Consider the following 16,990-nt stretch of genomic DNA (forward strand, 5'->3'; position numbering starts at 1 on the left):
CTAAGAAATTGTTTCCGTTAGGCGGGGAGACTAGGACCTGTGGGCACAGCCTTAAAATTAGAGGGGGTCAGATCAGAACAGAAATGCGGAGACATTTCTTCAGCCAAAGAGTGGTGGGCCTGTGGAATTCATTGCCACGGAATGCAGTGGAGGCCGGGAAACTAAATGTCTTCAAGGCAGAGATTGATAAATTCTTGATGTCACAAGGAATTAAGGGCTATGGGGAGAATGCGGGTAAGTGGAGTTGAAATGCCCATCAGCCATGATTGAATGGTGGAGTGAACTCGATGGGCCGAATGGCCTTACTTCCACTCCTATGTCTTATGGTCTTATGACCCTCAGGTTAAACTGTCACTAGTCAGCTCTCTAATGAGAGGGTAGTCCTATGTTCCAGTGATTTTATCTTTTGCTTTATATACATTTGGTCCCTTTAAATTATTGTACATGGATGAGCAATGTAAAAAAAAGAAATTGTTTGTTAACTTGAGAAAAGAAAAGGTCGAGGATACATTGGGCAAGAGATAATTTATCACAAATTACGCAGTTTTTAATCTGCCCCAAACCCATAGCATGAAACAGCTGGTCCAGGTATGTTTCTAGTCAAATTAACCACTTAAGTGTTGGTTGATGATTGTCAATGAATGTCAAGAAGATGGTTAGACTTTCTCTAGTTGGCGATAATCATTGTCTGCACTTATGTGGCAGGAATGTTATTTGCCTTTTCTAAGAACATCTAGAATATTGTCCAGGTCTTGGTGCATGCGAGCGTTACAATCTGCAAACATGTGCACTTATGATGGAAGATTATTTATGAATGAGCTGAAAATAGTTGGGACTATAAAACCTTGCTAAGAATCTCCAACAGTATTGTCCTGAGGCTGAGATCATTCACTTCCAACCAAGGACCTTTGTGCTAGCTACCACCTGAGCCAGTAGAGGGCACTTCACCTATACCCATTGACTTTGATTCTGCTGTGGCTTCTGAGGAATCATAGGATCACAGAATTATACTGTCCCTTCGGCCCACTGTGTCTGTATTCCTGAAAGAGCTACCCTGGTAGTCCCACTCTCCAGCCCAATCTCTGTAGCCCTCTAAATTCCTCGCTTTCAAACATGTATTCGGCTTGCTTTTAAAACCTCCTACCGAATCTGCCTCCACCACACCCCCAGGCAGCACATTCCAAATCCTAACAATTCTCTGAATAAAGGAATTTCTCCTCATCTCATTCTTACGCCTTAAATGATAGTCTTGAAATTGTGACTTATAGTTACTGACATATCAACTAATGGAAACAGAATATCCTTCTTTATCCCATCAAAATTGTTCGTAATTTTTAACACCTCAATAAGGTCACATCTTAATCTTTTCTCCTCAATGGAGAATAAGACAAATTTCTTGAATCTTTCCTTGCATATAAAATCCCTCATTCCTGGTATCACTTCAGTAAATATCCTTTGCACTCTCTCTGGTTTTTAACATCCTTCCTTAAATAAGGTGCCCAGAACTGAACACAATACTCCAAATGTGGTGTGACCAATGCTTTGTAGAGATGTGGCATCACTTCCTTGCTTTTACATTCTGTGCTGTATTGAAAAGCAAAGGATTGCATAAGCCTTGTTAACAACTGTTTCAGCTTGCCTGGCCACCTTCAGAGAATTATGCACGTGAACCCTGGGGTCTCTCTGCTCCTGTACCCCTATCAAAGTTGTACTATTGAGCCTGTATTGTCTCTCCATGTTACTTCTACCTGAATGGATTATCTTACATTTTTCTGCATTGGAATTCATCTGCCAGGATTCTGTCCATTTGACCAACTTGGCATTGTCTCTCTGAAGTCACTTAGAATCATCCCCACAATTAAATATTCTCCTTTGATTAGCATAATCTGAAAATTTAAAGATATGTCCCTCAACACCCACCTCCACATCATTTATGTAAATCAAAAGGCAAGGGCCTCAACGCTGATTCCTGGGGAGCACTACTTTCAACCATCTCCAGTCTGTAAAAGGCCTATCTGTACCTACCTTTTAGCAACTTATACCCATTAATTCCAAACATTTCTAATTTGTCAACCAACCTGCTATGTGGCACTATCTCAAATGAATGTCGAAATATATAACATCCACAGCAGTACCCTCATCTATTGCCTGTGTCACCGTCTCAAACAACTCAATTAAATTAGTCACACATGACCTTCCCCTAATAAAGCCACGATGATTGACTAGTATGAGTGAATTTTTATCTTAGTGTTTTTTTATCTTAACTCATATTATGGCCTTGATCAGTTTTCCAACTATTGATGTCAACCTGACAGGTCTGTGGTTTCCTGGTTTTCTTAAACAATGGTGTCACATTTGCAATCCTCCAGTCCCCAGGAGTAAGTTTTGTTCAGGGAGGCCTGGAAAACTTTTATCAACGGCTCTGTGATTTGCTCCCTTACCTTTTTCATCAGTCTGGCAGTATTCTCTGCGCTCCTCCGCCCTTGAGCCCCGCCCCTCCAACCGCCACCAGGACAGAACCCCACTGGTCCTCACCTACCACCCCACCAATCTCCATGTACAGCGCATCATCCGCCGTCACTTCCGCCACCTCCAAACAGACCCCAGCACCAAGGATATATTTCCCTCCCCTCCCCTATCAGCTTTCCGTAGAGACCACTCCCTCCGCGACTCCCTTGTCAGATCCACACCCCCCACCGACCCAACCTCCACTCCCGGCACCTTCCCTTGCAACCGCAGGAGGTGCAACACTTGCGCCCACACCTCCCCCCTCACTTCTCTCCAAGGCCCCAAAGGAAACTTCCATATCCACCACAGATTCACCTGCACCTCCACCAACATCATCTACTGCATCCGCTGCAGCCGGTGTGGCCTCCTCTATATTGGGGAGACAGGCCGCCTACTTGCGGAGCGATTCAGAGAGCACCTCTGGGCCACCCGGACGAACCAACCCAACCACCCTGTAGCACAGCATTTCAACTCCCCCTCCCACTCCACCGGGGATATGCAGGTCATTGGACTCATCCACCGCCAAACCACAACAACGCGACGGTCGGAGGAGGAGCGTCTTATCTTCCGACTGGGAACCCTCCAACCACAGGGGATGAACTTGGACTTCACCAGTTTCTTCATCCCCCCCTCCCCCCAGCTTGTCTCAGCCGAATCCCTCCAGCCCGGCACCGCCTTCCTGACCTGCAGTCTTCTTCTTGACCTCTCCGCCTCCATCCTACTCCGACCTATCACCCTCACCTTGACTCTTTCCACCTATAATATTTCCAACGCCCCTCCTCCAAGTCCCTCCTCCCTACCTTTTATCTTCTCCTGCTGAACACTCTCTGCTCATTCCTGAAGAAGGGCCTGTGCCCGAAACGTCGAATCTCCTGTTCCCTGGATGCTGCCTGACCTGCTGTGCTGTTCCAGCAATAAAGTTTCAACTTTGATCTCCAGCATCTGCAGACCTCACTTTCTCCTGGCAGTATTCTCTACCTAGAATACTGCCAGACCTTTTAGCAACTCTTCTTTATCCATCACTACACCGTTGACTTGCTCAATACCCACATTTTCAATGGGCCATACCTCTGCCATGCCCTTTGCTTCAGTGAGCAGTTAACCCTGTTTGTTTCTCTATCTTTTTACTATTAATATGTTTGAAGAGCATTTTATTATTGTTTTTGTCACCCTGTCCTTGTGCCTTCTCTTAGCCTTCCTTATTTCAGCCTTGGCCTCTCTCCTGCATTTGAGACACTTTTCCTGATTTCTATTGCTCTTGTTATTTTGGTATGCATCATATACCTCCCTTTTCTTTCTTATTTTCTCAACAATATCCTCAGTTATCCAGAGCACAATAACTTTGGCTACCCCAGATTTATTTCTCCTAGGTATGTACCTAGCTTGTACTCTATTCATCTTTCTTTTGAAAGTCTCCGATTTTTCATCCACTGTTTTATCCACAAAATGCATTTCCAGTCAAACTGCTCCAGTTCAACTTTTAAGTGTCTAAAAGCTTCCCTTTTTCAGTCTGGAATCTTAAACCTGGACTGCTTTTTATCCTTTACCGACTTAATGTTGATCCCTATTTTATATCTTAAATATAATCATTCTTGATCAAAAGCTGTCTTAATATCAAGGCCAGTCAATCTCACCTCACCATTCTACTGTTTTGTCCATGTTTGGACCAAAGGTGTGATGAAGTCTGGAGTCGAGTTTAAGCCAAAGTGAGCGAAAGTGAGTTAGCAACTGGTGAGTAAATGTGGCTTGCCAGCATTGCTGACTGTACCTTCTATCACTTTGCTGGTGATTGACTTGGTTGAGCAGGCTGGTAATTAGCCGCTTTAGATTCATCTTGCTTTTTCTGGATGCAACATACCTGGGCAATTGTTCACTTTGTCATGGAGTTGCCAGTGTTATAGCTGTACTGGAGCAGCTCAACCAGTAGTTCTAGAGTACAATTTTGAGCGTTAAAGTTGGGCTGTTGTCAGGGCCAATGGCATTTTCTGCAAACTAGAAACAGTAATAGTGTTTACACTGATCACTGTGGTACCTCAGTCAATATTTTGATACCCTCATACACTCTCAAGATCTCAAAGTAAGTATCCTTGTTTCTTATGTTTTAACCAATGTTTTCTCCTTGTCAGAAACAAAAACAGAAGTTGTTGGAAAAGCTCAGCAGGTCTGGCAGCATCTGTGAAGAGAAATCAGAGTTAACGTTTTGGGTCCAGTGATCCTTCCTCAGATCTGGAGTTCCTCAGTTCTGAGGAAGGGTCACTGGACCCAAAACATTAACTTTTTGTTTTTGTTTCTGATTTACAGCATCCACAGTTCTTTTGGTTTTTATCGCTGTCTCCTGTTCCTTTAACTTTGAGGTTAACTAAGAATCAGTCGAGTGAAAACTCAGTCACTAGAAATGTTCAAAGGTGAGAAGGATGAGGTTTTGGATAAACTGTCATACAAACATATGAATTAGAAGCAGGTGTTCGCTTTTAGCCCCGAGAGCTACTGACGCTACTCCACCATTCAATACAATCATGGTTGTTCTGATTGTAATGGCACATCTGCATTCCAACCTACTCTTGATAACCTTGACCTTGCTTAACAAAACTGTACCTACCTCTGCCTTAAAAATAATCAAAGGCTCTCCTTCCATCATTTTTTTCATTTTTCCAAAGATTCATGATCCTTTGAGTTTAAAAAAAATGCCTCCTCTGTTTTAAATGCTCAGTCCTGATTTTTAAACAGTGACCCCTATTTCTGGACTTTTCATAAGAGGAAACATCATCCCCACATCTATCTTGTCAAGACCCCTCATCGTATCATGTTTCAGTCAAGTCACCTCTTAGCCTTCTAAAGTCCAGTGATTATAAGCCTATATGTCCTAAGCTTTCTCATAAGACTGACTCCCCTGTTGCCAGTCTAGGTATTAGTCTAACAAATCTTCTCTGAACTGCCTCCTATGTATTTGCATCCTTCCTTCAATAAGATGACCAGTACTGTGCATAGTAATTCAGATGCAGTCACACCAGTGTCCTGTGTAACTGAAGCATAACCTCCCTACTCTTTATATTCAATTCCCCACAGGATAAATTATAACATTTCATACTTTTCCTAAATACTTTCTCTACTTGCATACAAATCTTATGTAATTCAAACAAGGGCACTCTAATCCCTTTGCATCTTAGAGCTCAGCAATCTCTTATCATTGAGATAATGTTTTTTTTATTCTTCCTGAAAATGGACAAGTTAACATATTCTATATATGCTCCATTTTTCACATCTTTGCTCACTCACTTAATCTATCTATATGTTTTTGTAACCCCCACTATGTTGTCTTCACCATGCACTTTACTATATACCTTTATGAGTTCAGCAAATTTGTCGACTCTATCTTCCATTCCTTCAACCAAGCAGCATCTATAGATTGCAAACTGTTGAGGTTCCAGCACCAATTCCTGTGACACACTCACTCATTATATCTGAAAAAGACTCATTTATGCCTACTTTGTTTCTTGTTAGTCAGTTATTGTGTGATCCTTTACAGTGTGACCTTTTATTTTCTTATATAACCTTTGATATGGCAGCATTATCAAATGTCTTCTGAAAATATAAGGCTGATACCTCCACCAGTTCCACTTTATCCATAGAGCAAATACTCACTTGGTTAGCTATTTTAGTTTTTAAGTATTTTTGGAATCTCTTACTATTTCTTTATATTCCTGGCCATCTTTCTCTCATACTTTAATTCTACTTCTTTATTAACTTGTTTGTTCATTCCTTGCCTTGCTTTTATTTTCCGACCAATCTTCTGTCCTTCTACCTGTATTTGCTCAATTGTATGCTTTTTTTAATTTTATACATTATAGTTTTATATTTATAGCTAACCACAGACTCTTGGTCTGTCCCTTGGATTTATTGGCATGCATCTATTCTGAGTATTCTGAAATACCACTTTAAATGTCTCCCACAGTAACTCTACCTTTTAACCTAATTTGCCAATTCATTTTAGCCAGCTCTGCTTTTATGTTCTCATATTTAAATTTTTAAAAATAGTTTTGGGCCCACACTTCTCTCCCTCAAACTGAAGTAAACTTCAGTCTTACACTTTATCTGACAGCAGGGACAAAATATGATGTATATATAAGAATAAAATGTGTTTTAGAGTTTCTAATTTGAACTGTGTGAGTGAGGCAGGTTAATAATTTACTCATCAGTCTTTCTAAGGCCATAATTTTAAATAATTTTGTGTAAGTGAGCAACTCCTGGAGTGATGATGTGAATTTGTTTGCATTGTGAGAATTTTATGAATGAAGAGAGAAAACACTGTAAAGCATTACCTTGCTTTCAGTTTAGAAGACTGATTACTGTAGTCAGAATGTCTAAGGAATTTTCAGAAAAGGCATACAATGCGGAAAAGTTATTTACTTTCGTAGGAAGAATAGAGCTGTAGAAAATTTTCTAAATGGGGAAAGACTTTTAAAATCTGAAGCATGAAGGGACTTAGAATTCTCTTAAGGTTAACATGCATATTCAATTACAGTAAGGAAGGCAAATGTAATGTTAGCGTTTATCTCGGGAGAGTTAGAATACAGAGTAAGGATATACAGCTAAAGCTGTATAAAGGTCTGGTCAGAAAGCATTTGGAATATTGTAAGCAATTTTGGTCCCTAAACTTGTGGAAAGATGTGCTGGTATTGAAGGGGGTCCAAAGGAGGTTTACAAGAATGGTCCCAGGTTTGAGGGCTTGTTATACGAAGAGTGGTTGAGGAAATGAATATTAAAACAGCAGTGGTTATATAGAGAGAACGGATTTCAGTCTGGGACCTGACTCGTCTAATAGTAATATCAGCTGGAACCATAATGCTACCTAGAGACACCCTCACTATGGTATAGTTAATTAATCCTATCTCTTTAATACCACATCTGACCTCTGATCAACTGCAGAATATGCTAAAAAAAAGGTCTGTCCTGAAAACATTACCTGGATTCTTTATCAGTGAAGGTTTGCCATTGTACTTTTCTGGTTGATTTGTAGATTAAAATCTCCCAATGTTGTTGCAGTTCTCATTACTTTTCCATTGTGATTCACCCTATCATGTGGTTATTGTTAGGAGACATCTATAGCACTTCCACACGGAACTTTTAAACTTTCTCAGCTTAGAAAAACCCTGTCAGGGCTCTAACCAAACACTTCTGGTCTGGAACTTCAACTAAAACATTTATGCTGTGCTAACCTATTTCCTAATTTTTCTGAACTCAATCCTTTCTCTAGAAGAACTTGTTAGTTTCATCCAAGTTCAATGGAGACTTCCGTGATCTGAAAACAAAAGCTTTCCAAATGTGATTTTTCTCCTAATTGTAAGAAAAGTCCAAATCATTCGAAACTGAAAACAAGCTAATGGTCCTCGGTGTCTACACTGTCTTTTGTAAAATAATCCCAATGCATTCAAATTCTCATCATCAACCCAGGGAGTCAGTCATTCATACTGGTTTCAAAATAATCATGGCTGCAGAAATATTGACAGGTTAATCATACACAGACCAAAACCCTAATGCCACCAGTTAAAAATCCAATCTCTGAAATAAATGATATTAAAATACATATGAGTTACATACCTTGCATCACATTCTGTAGCTATGTCTTTGTAATGGCTATCAAGTTGTCTTAATGATTTATATTTTTATTCTCAGTTCATTTTATTTTTCTAAAATATATGCATTTAGATTCAGAGCCTTTAGTTTTATCTTTATATTCTTTTTGTACATTGTAGACTAATCTATTCACCATTTCTCATATTAATACCTTTCTCTTTGGCTCTGACAAAAGCAGGGAGATTATGCTGAATTTGTATAAGACACAAGTTAGCTATCAACTGGAGTATTATCTGCAGTCACGCTTCTGTAAATTTGTATTCAAACTGAGTCATGTGGCCTCTCTCTTTCAGTCTCTCACTCTCCCTAAATCTTGCAGACCCAGTTGAGCAGCTTATGATCTTTGCAAATTTAACATTTGCTGCTTTAGCCAGTGTCCTTTACTTTGAGAAATTATATTTTCAAAATTCCCATATATATAAATTAGATAGACATATATTTTACACACATACATGCACATACGCATATGTGTGTGTGTGTGTAAAACATATTCCTATCTAGTTTATTAACACTACTATTTTAAATAACTTGGTCATAGCAAATGCTCACTTTGTACAGGTGATGTACACGACTGGGTAAATCAATAGACACAGCCCGAACATTGTTTTCCCTTCTAAGTGGATTTCTGTGCTATTGTAGGTGCTTCATATGCCTAGTCTAGAGCTTACATGATATGAAGTGGCAGCAGGCATTTGACTGAATAGTCAGTTTCTATCCAATGTGAATTTTGTATGAAAGCAATTTTTCATTCTGAGAGAATAGATCATGTGCAGCGATAGTTCAAAGCAACTGAATCCCAGGCAATACAGGACTGGGTTGAGTGTAGAAAAATCAATGGAATTATCCAACATCCATTTACTCAGTTTGTTTTGTTTTTGTTTGAACAAGTCTGTTGGATGCAGATAAGTGATTGGCCACTAATCCTCCAACATGTTTCAGCAGGCGTGTGGAATCTATTTCTTTACACTTCTGCTTTTTTGTCACCAAGCTAATATTGCTTTTGAATGTGCATTATGCTGTTTAAAAAATGCATTTTCTTATTGTTTAGATTTACTTCCATAATGTGTTCCTACTTTTAACTTTTATCCTCAGCATATTTTTCACCTACAAAGTACAGGTTTAATATTGCAGGACTGTAATATTGTTGGCAACTCCCTTCGCTTAAGAGGAAGGCCACCCAAAAGTGTCCTCCACAGAATTATAGAATCAGAGAGCAAATGCCTTTTAAACTGTTATTACTGTACCTGCCTCAATCACTTCCACTGTCAGCTCATTTTGTATATGTACCACCCTCTGTGAAAAAAAGTTGCCCCTCAGGATCCCTTTTATTCTTTCCCCTCTAACCTTAAAGAAGTGCCCTCTAGTGCTCGATTCTCCAACCATGGGAAAACATACTGAGTGCATTCACCCTATCCATGCCTCTCATGATCTTATACACCTCTATAAGGTGCCCCTCAGTCTCCTACGCTCTAAAGATAAAAGTCCTAGCTTTTCCAACCTCTCCCTATAACTGAGAACCTTGAGTCCTGGCAACATCCTTGTAAATTTGTTCTGCACTGTTTCCAGTTTAATAACATCCTTCCTATAGCAAGGTGACCAAAATTGAACACAATGCTCCCAAGTGCGGCCTCACCAATGTTCTGTACAAATGCAGCATAGCTTAGCAACTTCTATATGCAATTCCCTGACTGATGAAGGCCAGTGTGCCAAAAGCCATCTTCACTGCCCTGTCGACCTGTGGCTCCACTTTCAGAGAACTGTAAAGCTGAACTTCAAGATCCCTCTGTTCCACCATACTCCTAAAGGCCCTACCCTTCACCATGAAACTCCGACCTTTATTTGACTTTTCAAAATGCAAGACCTCACGAGAACCCCAATTGCCATTTCTCAGCCCACTTCCTCAGCTGATCAAGGTCCTGCAGCAATTTCTGATAACCTTCCTGATTGTCCACGGTACCACCTATTTTAGTGTCATCTGCAAACTTACTAATCATGCCTTGTATATTCTCATCCAAATCATTGAAACAGATAACAAAAAGATAATGGGCCCAGTGCCAACCCCTAAGGCACTCCACGAGTCACAGGCCCCCCCCAGTCTCACAAGCATCCTCCCATGTTACCCTCTGCTTTCTACCATCAAGCTAATTTTGTTTCCAATTTTCCAGCTCGCCTGGATTCAATGTGATCTAATCTTCCAGAGCAGCCTATCATGTGGACCCTTACCACAACATCAGGCCAGCACAACGTCGAGGACCAAAGGGCCTGTACAGTGCTGTACGTTCTATGTTTTATCAAAGACCTTACTGAAATCCATATAGACTATGTCAACCCTCTGCCCTCGTCAATCTTCTTGATCACTTAATCAAAGAACTCTAACAAAATTGTGAGGCATGAACTCCCACTTACAAAGCCATGCTGACTATTCCTAATCAAAGCCTGTCTTTCCAAATGCATGCATATCTTATCCATCAGAATCTTCTCAAGTAACTTAGCAGAACAGATGTTAAGCTTATTGATTTATAATTCCCAGGTTTTTCTTTGCAGCCCTTCTTGAATAATGGTCTTGTGGGACCTCGCCTGTGGCTACCAATGATGCAAAAATATCAGCCAGGGCCCCCGCAATTTCTTCTGTAACCTCTTGCAGTGTTCTTGCATTTACCTGGTCAAATCCAGATTTATCTACCTTCATACATTCTAATACATCCACCCCCAGCTCTACTGTGATATGGACCATCCCCAAGATATCACCACTAACTCCCCCAAGTTCCCAAGCTTTCATGTCTTTCTCCACGATAAACACAGGGGAGAAATATTCATTGAGAACCTCACCCATCTCCTGCAGTTCTGCACTTACATGCCCACTTTCATCCTTGAGGGGCTCTATTCTCTCTCTAGTTATTCTTTTTCCTTTAATACATTTTAGATTCACCCTAATCTTCTCAGCCAAGGCTAACTCATACCCCCTTTTTGCCCTCCTTGTTTCCTTCTTTAGTAAACTCCTGTATTCCCTGTACAACTCCAGGAATTCCCTTGATCCCAGCTGCCTGTACCTGAGCCAAACCTCCTTTTTTCTGGTCAAAGCCTCAATATCTCTTGTCATCCAAGGTTTCCTATTCCTGCCAATCTTGCCCTTCATCCTCACAGGAAGATATAGACCTTGAACTCTAGCTATTTCACTTTTAAAGGTCCCCCAGTTGCCAGAGATCTTTTTGCCTGCAAGCAATTTACTCCAATTAACCCCTGCAAGTTCCTGTCTAATTCCATCAAAATTTGCCTTACCCCAAGTTAGAACTTGAACCTGTGGACCATTTTGTCCTTCTCCATAACTATTTTAAAATTAATAGACCTATAGTCACTGGTCCCAAAATGCACCCCCACTGTCACTTCCGTCACCTGTCTGACCTATTTCCCAAGAATAGATTGAGTTTTGCCCCTTCCAGATTAGGACTCTCTATATACTGCTTGAGGAACCTTTCCTGAATGCACTTAACAAATTCCACCCATCTAAGCCCTTAACACTCTGGCAGTCCCAGTCTATGTTATGAAAATTAAAATCTGCTACTATGACAACCTTATTGCTCCAGCAAGTCTCCCCCATCTCCCTGAGTATTTGGGAGCCTATAATACAACTCCAGTAACGTCACCATCCCCTTCTTATTTCTTAGCTCCACAAAGCCTCACTGGATGATCCTTTCATTTGTTTTTCTTACGATGTTTTCTGGTAATAACAAATCTGCGCAACATATTTCAAAGTATAGTGGAGGTGCTGGGTTCTGAGTGGATAAATGGTGAAATTTGGAACAGGACCTGATTTCACTCGGTCCTTGTTCATTTCACAGGTAATAACAAAGAACTAGAAGTGTACATTAAAAGACTTTGCATTTTCCATCTGTGCTTGATTCTAGGAACAATCTTGTGTCTCTGTGTTCCATCATTGCTCAGTGTATGCAGGCTGTTTGAATGTGAAAAGGCTGGAGACGTTCTACTGCAGTCAGTCTCAATCTTACTAAAAGCACAGATGATATATATAATGCTGTTTTTATCCTTGAGACGTGTGCCACCTTTGCACCACAAAAGGTGCAGATGTCTACAAACAGTACATGAATACCTTGACCTGTAAAACTGGATAAGGTGAGAGGTACATCACCAAGACATACAAAATTTCTACCTTGCCCCAAATCTGCCAATTGGCCCTATTTGGAAACTTTACTCCCAGAGTAGATCTAACTGGCTATCATCATGGTTAGATGATGTCAGTTCACTTTTGCATATAATGTGCACAACATTTCAGGGAATTGAGTATCTGTTTCTTCACTGCTATCCACGTGCAGAGCTATTAAAGTTACCATTAGAAAATGTTTTTCTTGGCTATTGCTAATAGCAACAAGATAGAAACCAATCAATTGACATACTCTGGGATTTTATTTTCTGCTGAGGGTCAAAGCAGTTGTGAACATGGTATGGAAATTACATCTCTCAAGAGGAAATTACCTCTTTGCATTTACCCTATCAAGCTCCTTAAGAATGTTAGACATTTCAATAAGGCTACCTCTCATTCTTGTACATTCCAATGAGTACAAGACTAACCTAATTAATCTGTATTGACAAGAAAATCCCTCCATGCTAAACATAAATCTAGTGAACCTTCTCTGGACTGCCTCCAATGTCATTATATCTTTCCTTATAGAAGGCAAATAAAACTTCACAGTACTCTAACTGTGGTCTGACTAGTACCCTATATAGTTTTAGCAAGGCATCCTCGTTTCTGTGCTCCAGTGCTTTTGAAATAAAGGCCAGCATTTGCCTTCTGTATTATCTACTGAACTTGGATGCCGAGCATTTAAGATGGAGATGAGAAGGAATTGCTTTCTCTTAGAGTGTTAAGTAGATTTGGAACTCTTTCACGGAGAGTTATGGAAGCAAGATCATTGAATACTTTTAAGACAAAGGCAGATAGATTTCTGACTAACTCAGGGAGTTGAAAGTTATTGGGTATTTGTAAGAAAGTAGAGTTGAGGCTACAGTTAAATCGGCCATAATTTTGCTGAATGGAAAAGCAAGTTCGAGAGACTGAGGGGCCTACTCTCTTCATTTCTATGTTCAGATTTGTATGTTTGTAAGCTGGGTCAGCAGCCAGTCATGTTGGAATATTTTTATAAACAATAAATCAGCAAGTGAAATCCACTTAAAATTTTTTACTTTTAATTTAAAGTTTCAGATGGTGAATAAAATAGTTTTGATTAGAAAATGAAGATGAACTTTACGTAAAATGTGGAGAAATCTTTATGATTTAATAGTCCGCAAATACAAAATTGACATTTCAGGAACATTTGAGGGGAATTCCCTCCTTAACAACATTGTGGGTCTACCTACAGCATATGGACTGCAGTAGTTCAAGAACGCTGCACACCATGGCCTTCTCAAGGGCAATTGTGAGAGAGACTGTGATGTTTGTCTTCTTACCTATAGTCATACTGTGTTTAGCTGTAATGGAACTTTTAAAAATTTCTCTACACTGAAACTAAGGATTGTACCTAGGTATCTTTGTACCTAAGATGGTGCTGTAAGTGGTGACTTATAAACTTTTCACTGTACCCATTTGAGTATATGTGACAATAAAGCAAATTCAATTCAAAGTAGGATAAGGCAATAAATGCTAGCCCAGCTAGTGATGCCCATGCCCCATGAATGTATTAAAAACCAATGAAATTATGAAATTAGAACGCTTTCAGCACTTCAGAAAATTTCATTCAACAATGTGTAACTTTCAAAGGTTTTGTAGTGCGATTAATGGCATAAAAGTTGAAGTTCTGTTCAGTTTCCAAGACTGCAATCTGTGGAGGTTTGCCTCTACAGTGTACACTCTTTTCGAATTAGAATCCCTACAGTGTGGAAACAGACCTTTTGGCCCAACAAGTCCACACTGATCCTCCAATAACCCACCCAGACTATTCCCCTACCCTATTATCCTATATTTACCCTTGATTAATGCACATAACCTACACATCACTGAACATGATGGGCAATTTAGATTAGATTAGATTCCCTACAGTATGGGAACAGGTCCTTCGGCCCAACAAGTTCACACTGATCCTCCGAGAAATAATCCACCTGGACCCATTCCCCTCCTCTATATTTACCCCTGACTAACACAATGGGCAATTTATCATGCACCTGCACATCTTTGGACTGTGGGAGGAAACCAACACAGACACGGAGAGAATGTGCAAACTCCACACAGTCACCCGAGGCAGGAATTGAACCTGGGCCCCTGGCGCTGTGAGGCAGCAGTGCTAACCATTGAGCCACCGTGCTGCCCATGATTGAGTTCAGGTCACAACACCACATAGAGCAAAGCCCACTCAATTAGCACCTCACCACCATCTTCAAAATTCACCCCAGCCATCAACAAACCACAGTGGTGGTAGCATGGCCAATTCACTTAACCTGCACATCTTGGGCAGCGTAGAATCAGTGGCAGTAATTTCTAGATTATCCTGCATACATTTAGGTCCTAGAAGTAGCTGCCTTTTTAGTGGGGTAACGTTAGTGAGCATGCACAGTATATGAATTGCTCTTTAGGGGTCCAGCACTGACATGATCCACTGAATGGCCACCTTCTGTGCTGCAATGATTCTGACTCTTGAATTTGCTCACTAACTGAGTACCTACAGCTCTCTGTGGTAGAGAATGCAAAAGGTTCACAACCCTCCTGAATGAAAGTATTTCTCCTCAACCTAAGACTAAATATGCAACCCCTTATCCTAAGACTAGGACCCACCATTCTTGATATCCCAGCCAGAAGAACTCTTGTGCAATGAATTGCTTTCTTGAGAGGCTCTCTTTAAACTTTTTGTTGATTTATCTATGCACTCTAATATTATATAAATTAAGCCTTGGAACTGTTTTGCCTCTGGGGATTGTTTGTGATGATTTAGTCAACTAAAATCCTTATCAGGAAACCAGGTAGAAATCTTCAACTCTTAAGGTTGAAAGCGAAATTCTACACAGTCATGCTTCAAGGACTACTGTGGCTGACCTGGAGTGCACTATTGCCTTCTACGATTTTGCTTTCTCTTCCTTCCACCTACTATTTATAAATGCTTCATGAAATAGATGAGTTGAGGATTGTCAATATCTACTCTGTTATACATTTTCATTTGAGAAGGACGTTCAAATTCTCGCATCTCACCTGTTGGAGTTAGTATGTCAGGTATTTTGGAAAATGGCAAAGTGTGCCATTGACATATCTTGAAAGTCTTAAGTTTTAAAGGAGAATATTCCAGTGAATTTAATGTTGTTTTCTCATTTTCTTCATCTTGTAGTTCATGTGTGCAGGTGCAAAATCTTCAAATTAATGCATAACTATAAAACTGTATCAGTCAGTGTAAAATTTAGTATTTGCTCCAAAGACTAGGCATTGTTTAGCGAGTATAAACTGATACTATTTCCATGTGTTTCAAGGTTCTCAACTCTGACCTGGAGAAGAGAGAGAAGCAGCAATTGAGGATGTTGAACCAGCTCCAGGAAATCCAGAGCCGCTATGATGACTGTATGCAAGATCATAAGTCTGCAGGTTTGGAGATTGTTGATCTAGCCCGCCAGTTGAAGGAATCTAGTATGGAAGCTGACAGATGCAGGGCTCAGTTGAAAGAAGTTGAACACCTTCGACTGGAGAGTGAAAAGAAGAAAGATGAATTGAAGATAAAAGCTCAGGAGTCCATCAGACAGTGGAAAATCAAATGCAAGAAGTTGGAGCGTGATTTGGAAAAGCAGAAGGAGAATATTAGTCATTGGATGGAGCAGCACAACCAGGCAAGTAAAGAGAAGGAAGCACTGCAGGGTCAACATTCCATGGCTTTGCATCAGATAGAGAGCCTCCGTAAGGAACTCAATGATGTTATACTCAAACGGGTGCAGCAGGAGGAAGATATGCGACGGAAAGATGTGGAGCTCAATGAGTTGAAATCAGAGCTATTGGACTTGGATGGAAAACTGCATGACTCTAAGGAGTCTTTTAGCAAATTAGAAGCTGACTTGCACGAGCAGTGTATGTTGCATGTTCAGATCAAAGAGGAGAAACAGCACCTGGAGTATGAGTTGATGGCCTTAAACAGACAGAATGAAAAGAGTCAGGAGAAGCAACTGGAAATGCAGCGAATGATCTCCGAGCTAAGTGCCATTCGATCTGAACTCAGTGATAAACTAGCTCAGGAAGAGATATCCAGTAAGGAGATTAGAAAGAGCATCTCAGAAGCTCAGGCAAAACAGACCTTAGCCCAAGAGGAACTTGCTTCTCTGAACAACCAATTGAAGTTGGAGAGGGATGCACACCAACAAGAACTTGCAGGCATCAGATCAGAGATGCACACCTTAAGAAATAAACATGAAAAGAGTATGCAGGAAGTACTTAAAAATTTTCAACAAGAGCGGGATAAATTAGAGAATAACCTAAGTGAGTTAAAGGTAAGGATAGTTAATTGGAACAGAGCACTTCCTTTTAAAGGTATGATTTCAAAGCATTAAATGTATCTCTCAGTTGGCTTTGCTGTTGAAAGAAAGATGTGAATTATTGTTTATAGTGTGTCCTCAGGCCATCCCAAATCACTTCAAAACCCATTAAACAGTTTTGAATGTTGGAACAAAGTAAATTATTCAACTGAATCTGTTCTACCAAAGTGTAGATGTTGTCCCACTCAGCCACTCAGTAACTTCTTGATTGACAGTCGGCTGCACTATAAAGAGTTATGAAACATGGTCATTGTTATACACAATACAACATACAATTTGCAAACAGTAAGGCTCAAACCAGCAGTGAGAGAAATGACCAGATGAATTGTTTTATTGA

At 40.3% G+C, this 16,990-nt stretch overlaps 1 protein-coding gene across 5 annotated transcripts in view; it reads left to right on the forward strand.

Moving 5' to 3' along the window:
* cep128 (centrosomal protein 128) overlaps positions 1-16,990 on the forward strand; it is a 416,638-nt gene that overhangs the window by 156,455 nt on the left and 243,193 nt on the right. For all 5 annotated transcript variants that reach the window (XM_043696980.2, XM_087989605.1, XM_043696981.2 and 2 more), the window contains exon 13: positions 15,607-16,608. In XM_043696980.2, the coding sequence (XP_043552915.2) occupies positions 15,607-16,608 (1,002 nt within the window). The remainder of the gene's footprint in view (positions 1-15,606; positions 16,609-16,990) is intronic.

Source organism: Chiloscyllium plagiosum, unplaced genomic scaffold, assembly GCF_037043375.1.
Source record: "Chiloscyllium plagiosum isolate Xiang-an unplaced genomic scaffold, Cpla_swu_hap1 HiC_scaffold_8, whole genome shotgun sequence".
NCBI classification, from domain to species: domain Eukaryota; kingdom Metazoa; phylum Chordata; class Chondrichthyes; order Orectolobiformes; family Hemiscylliidae; genus Chiloscyllium; species Chiloscyllium plagiosum.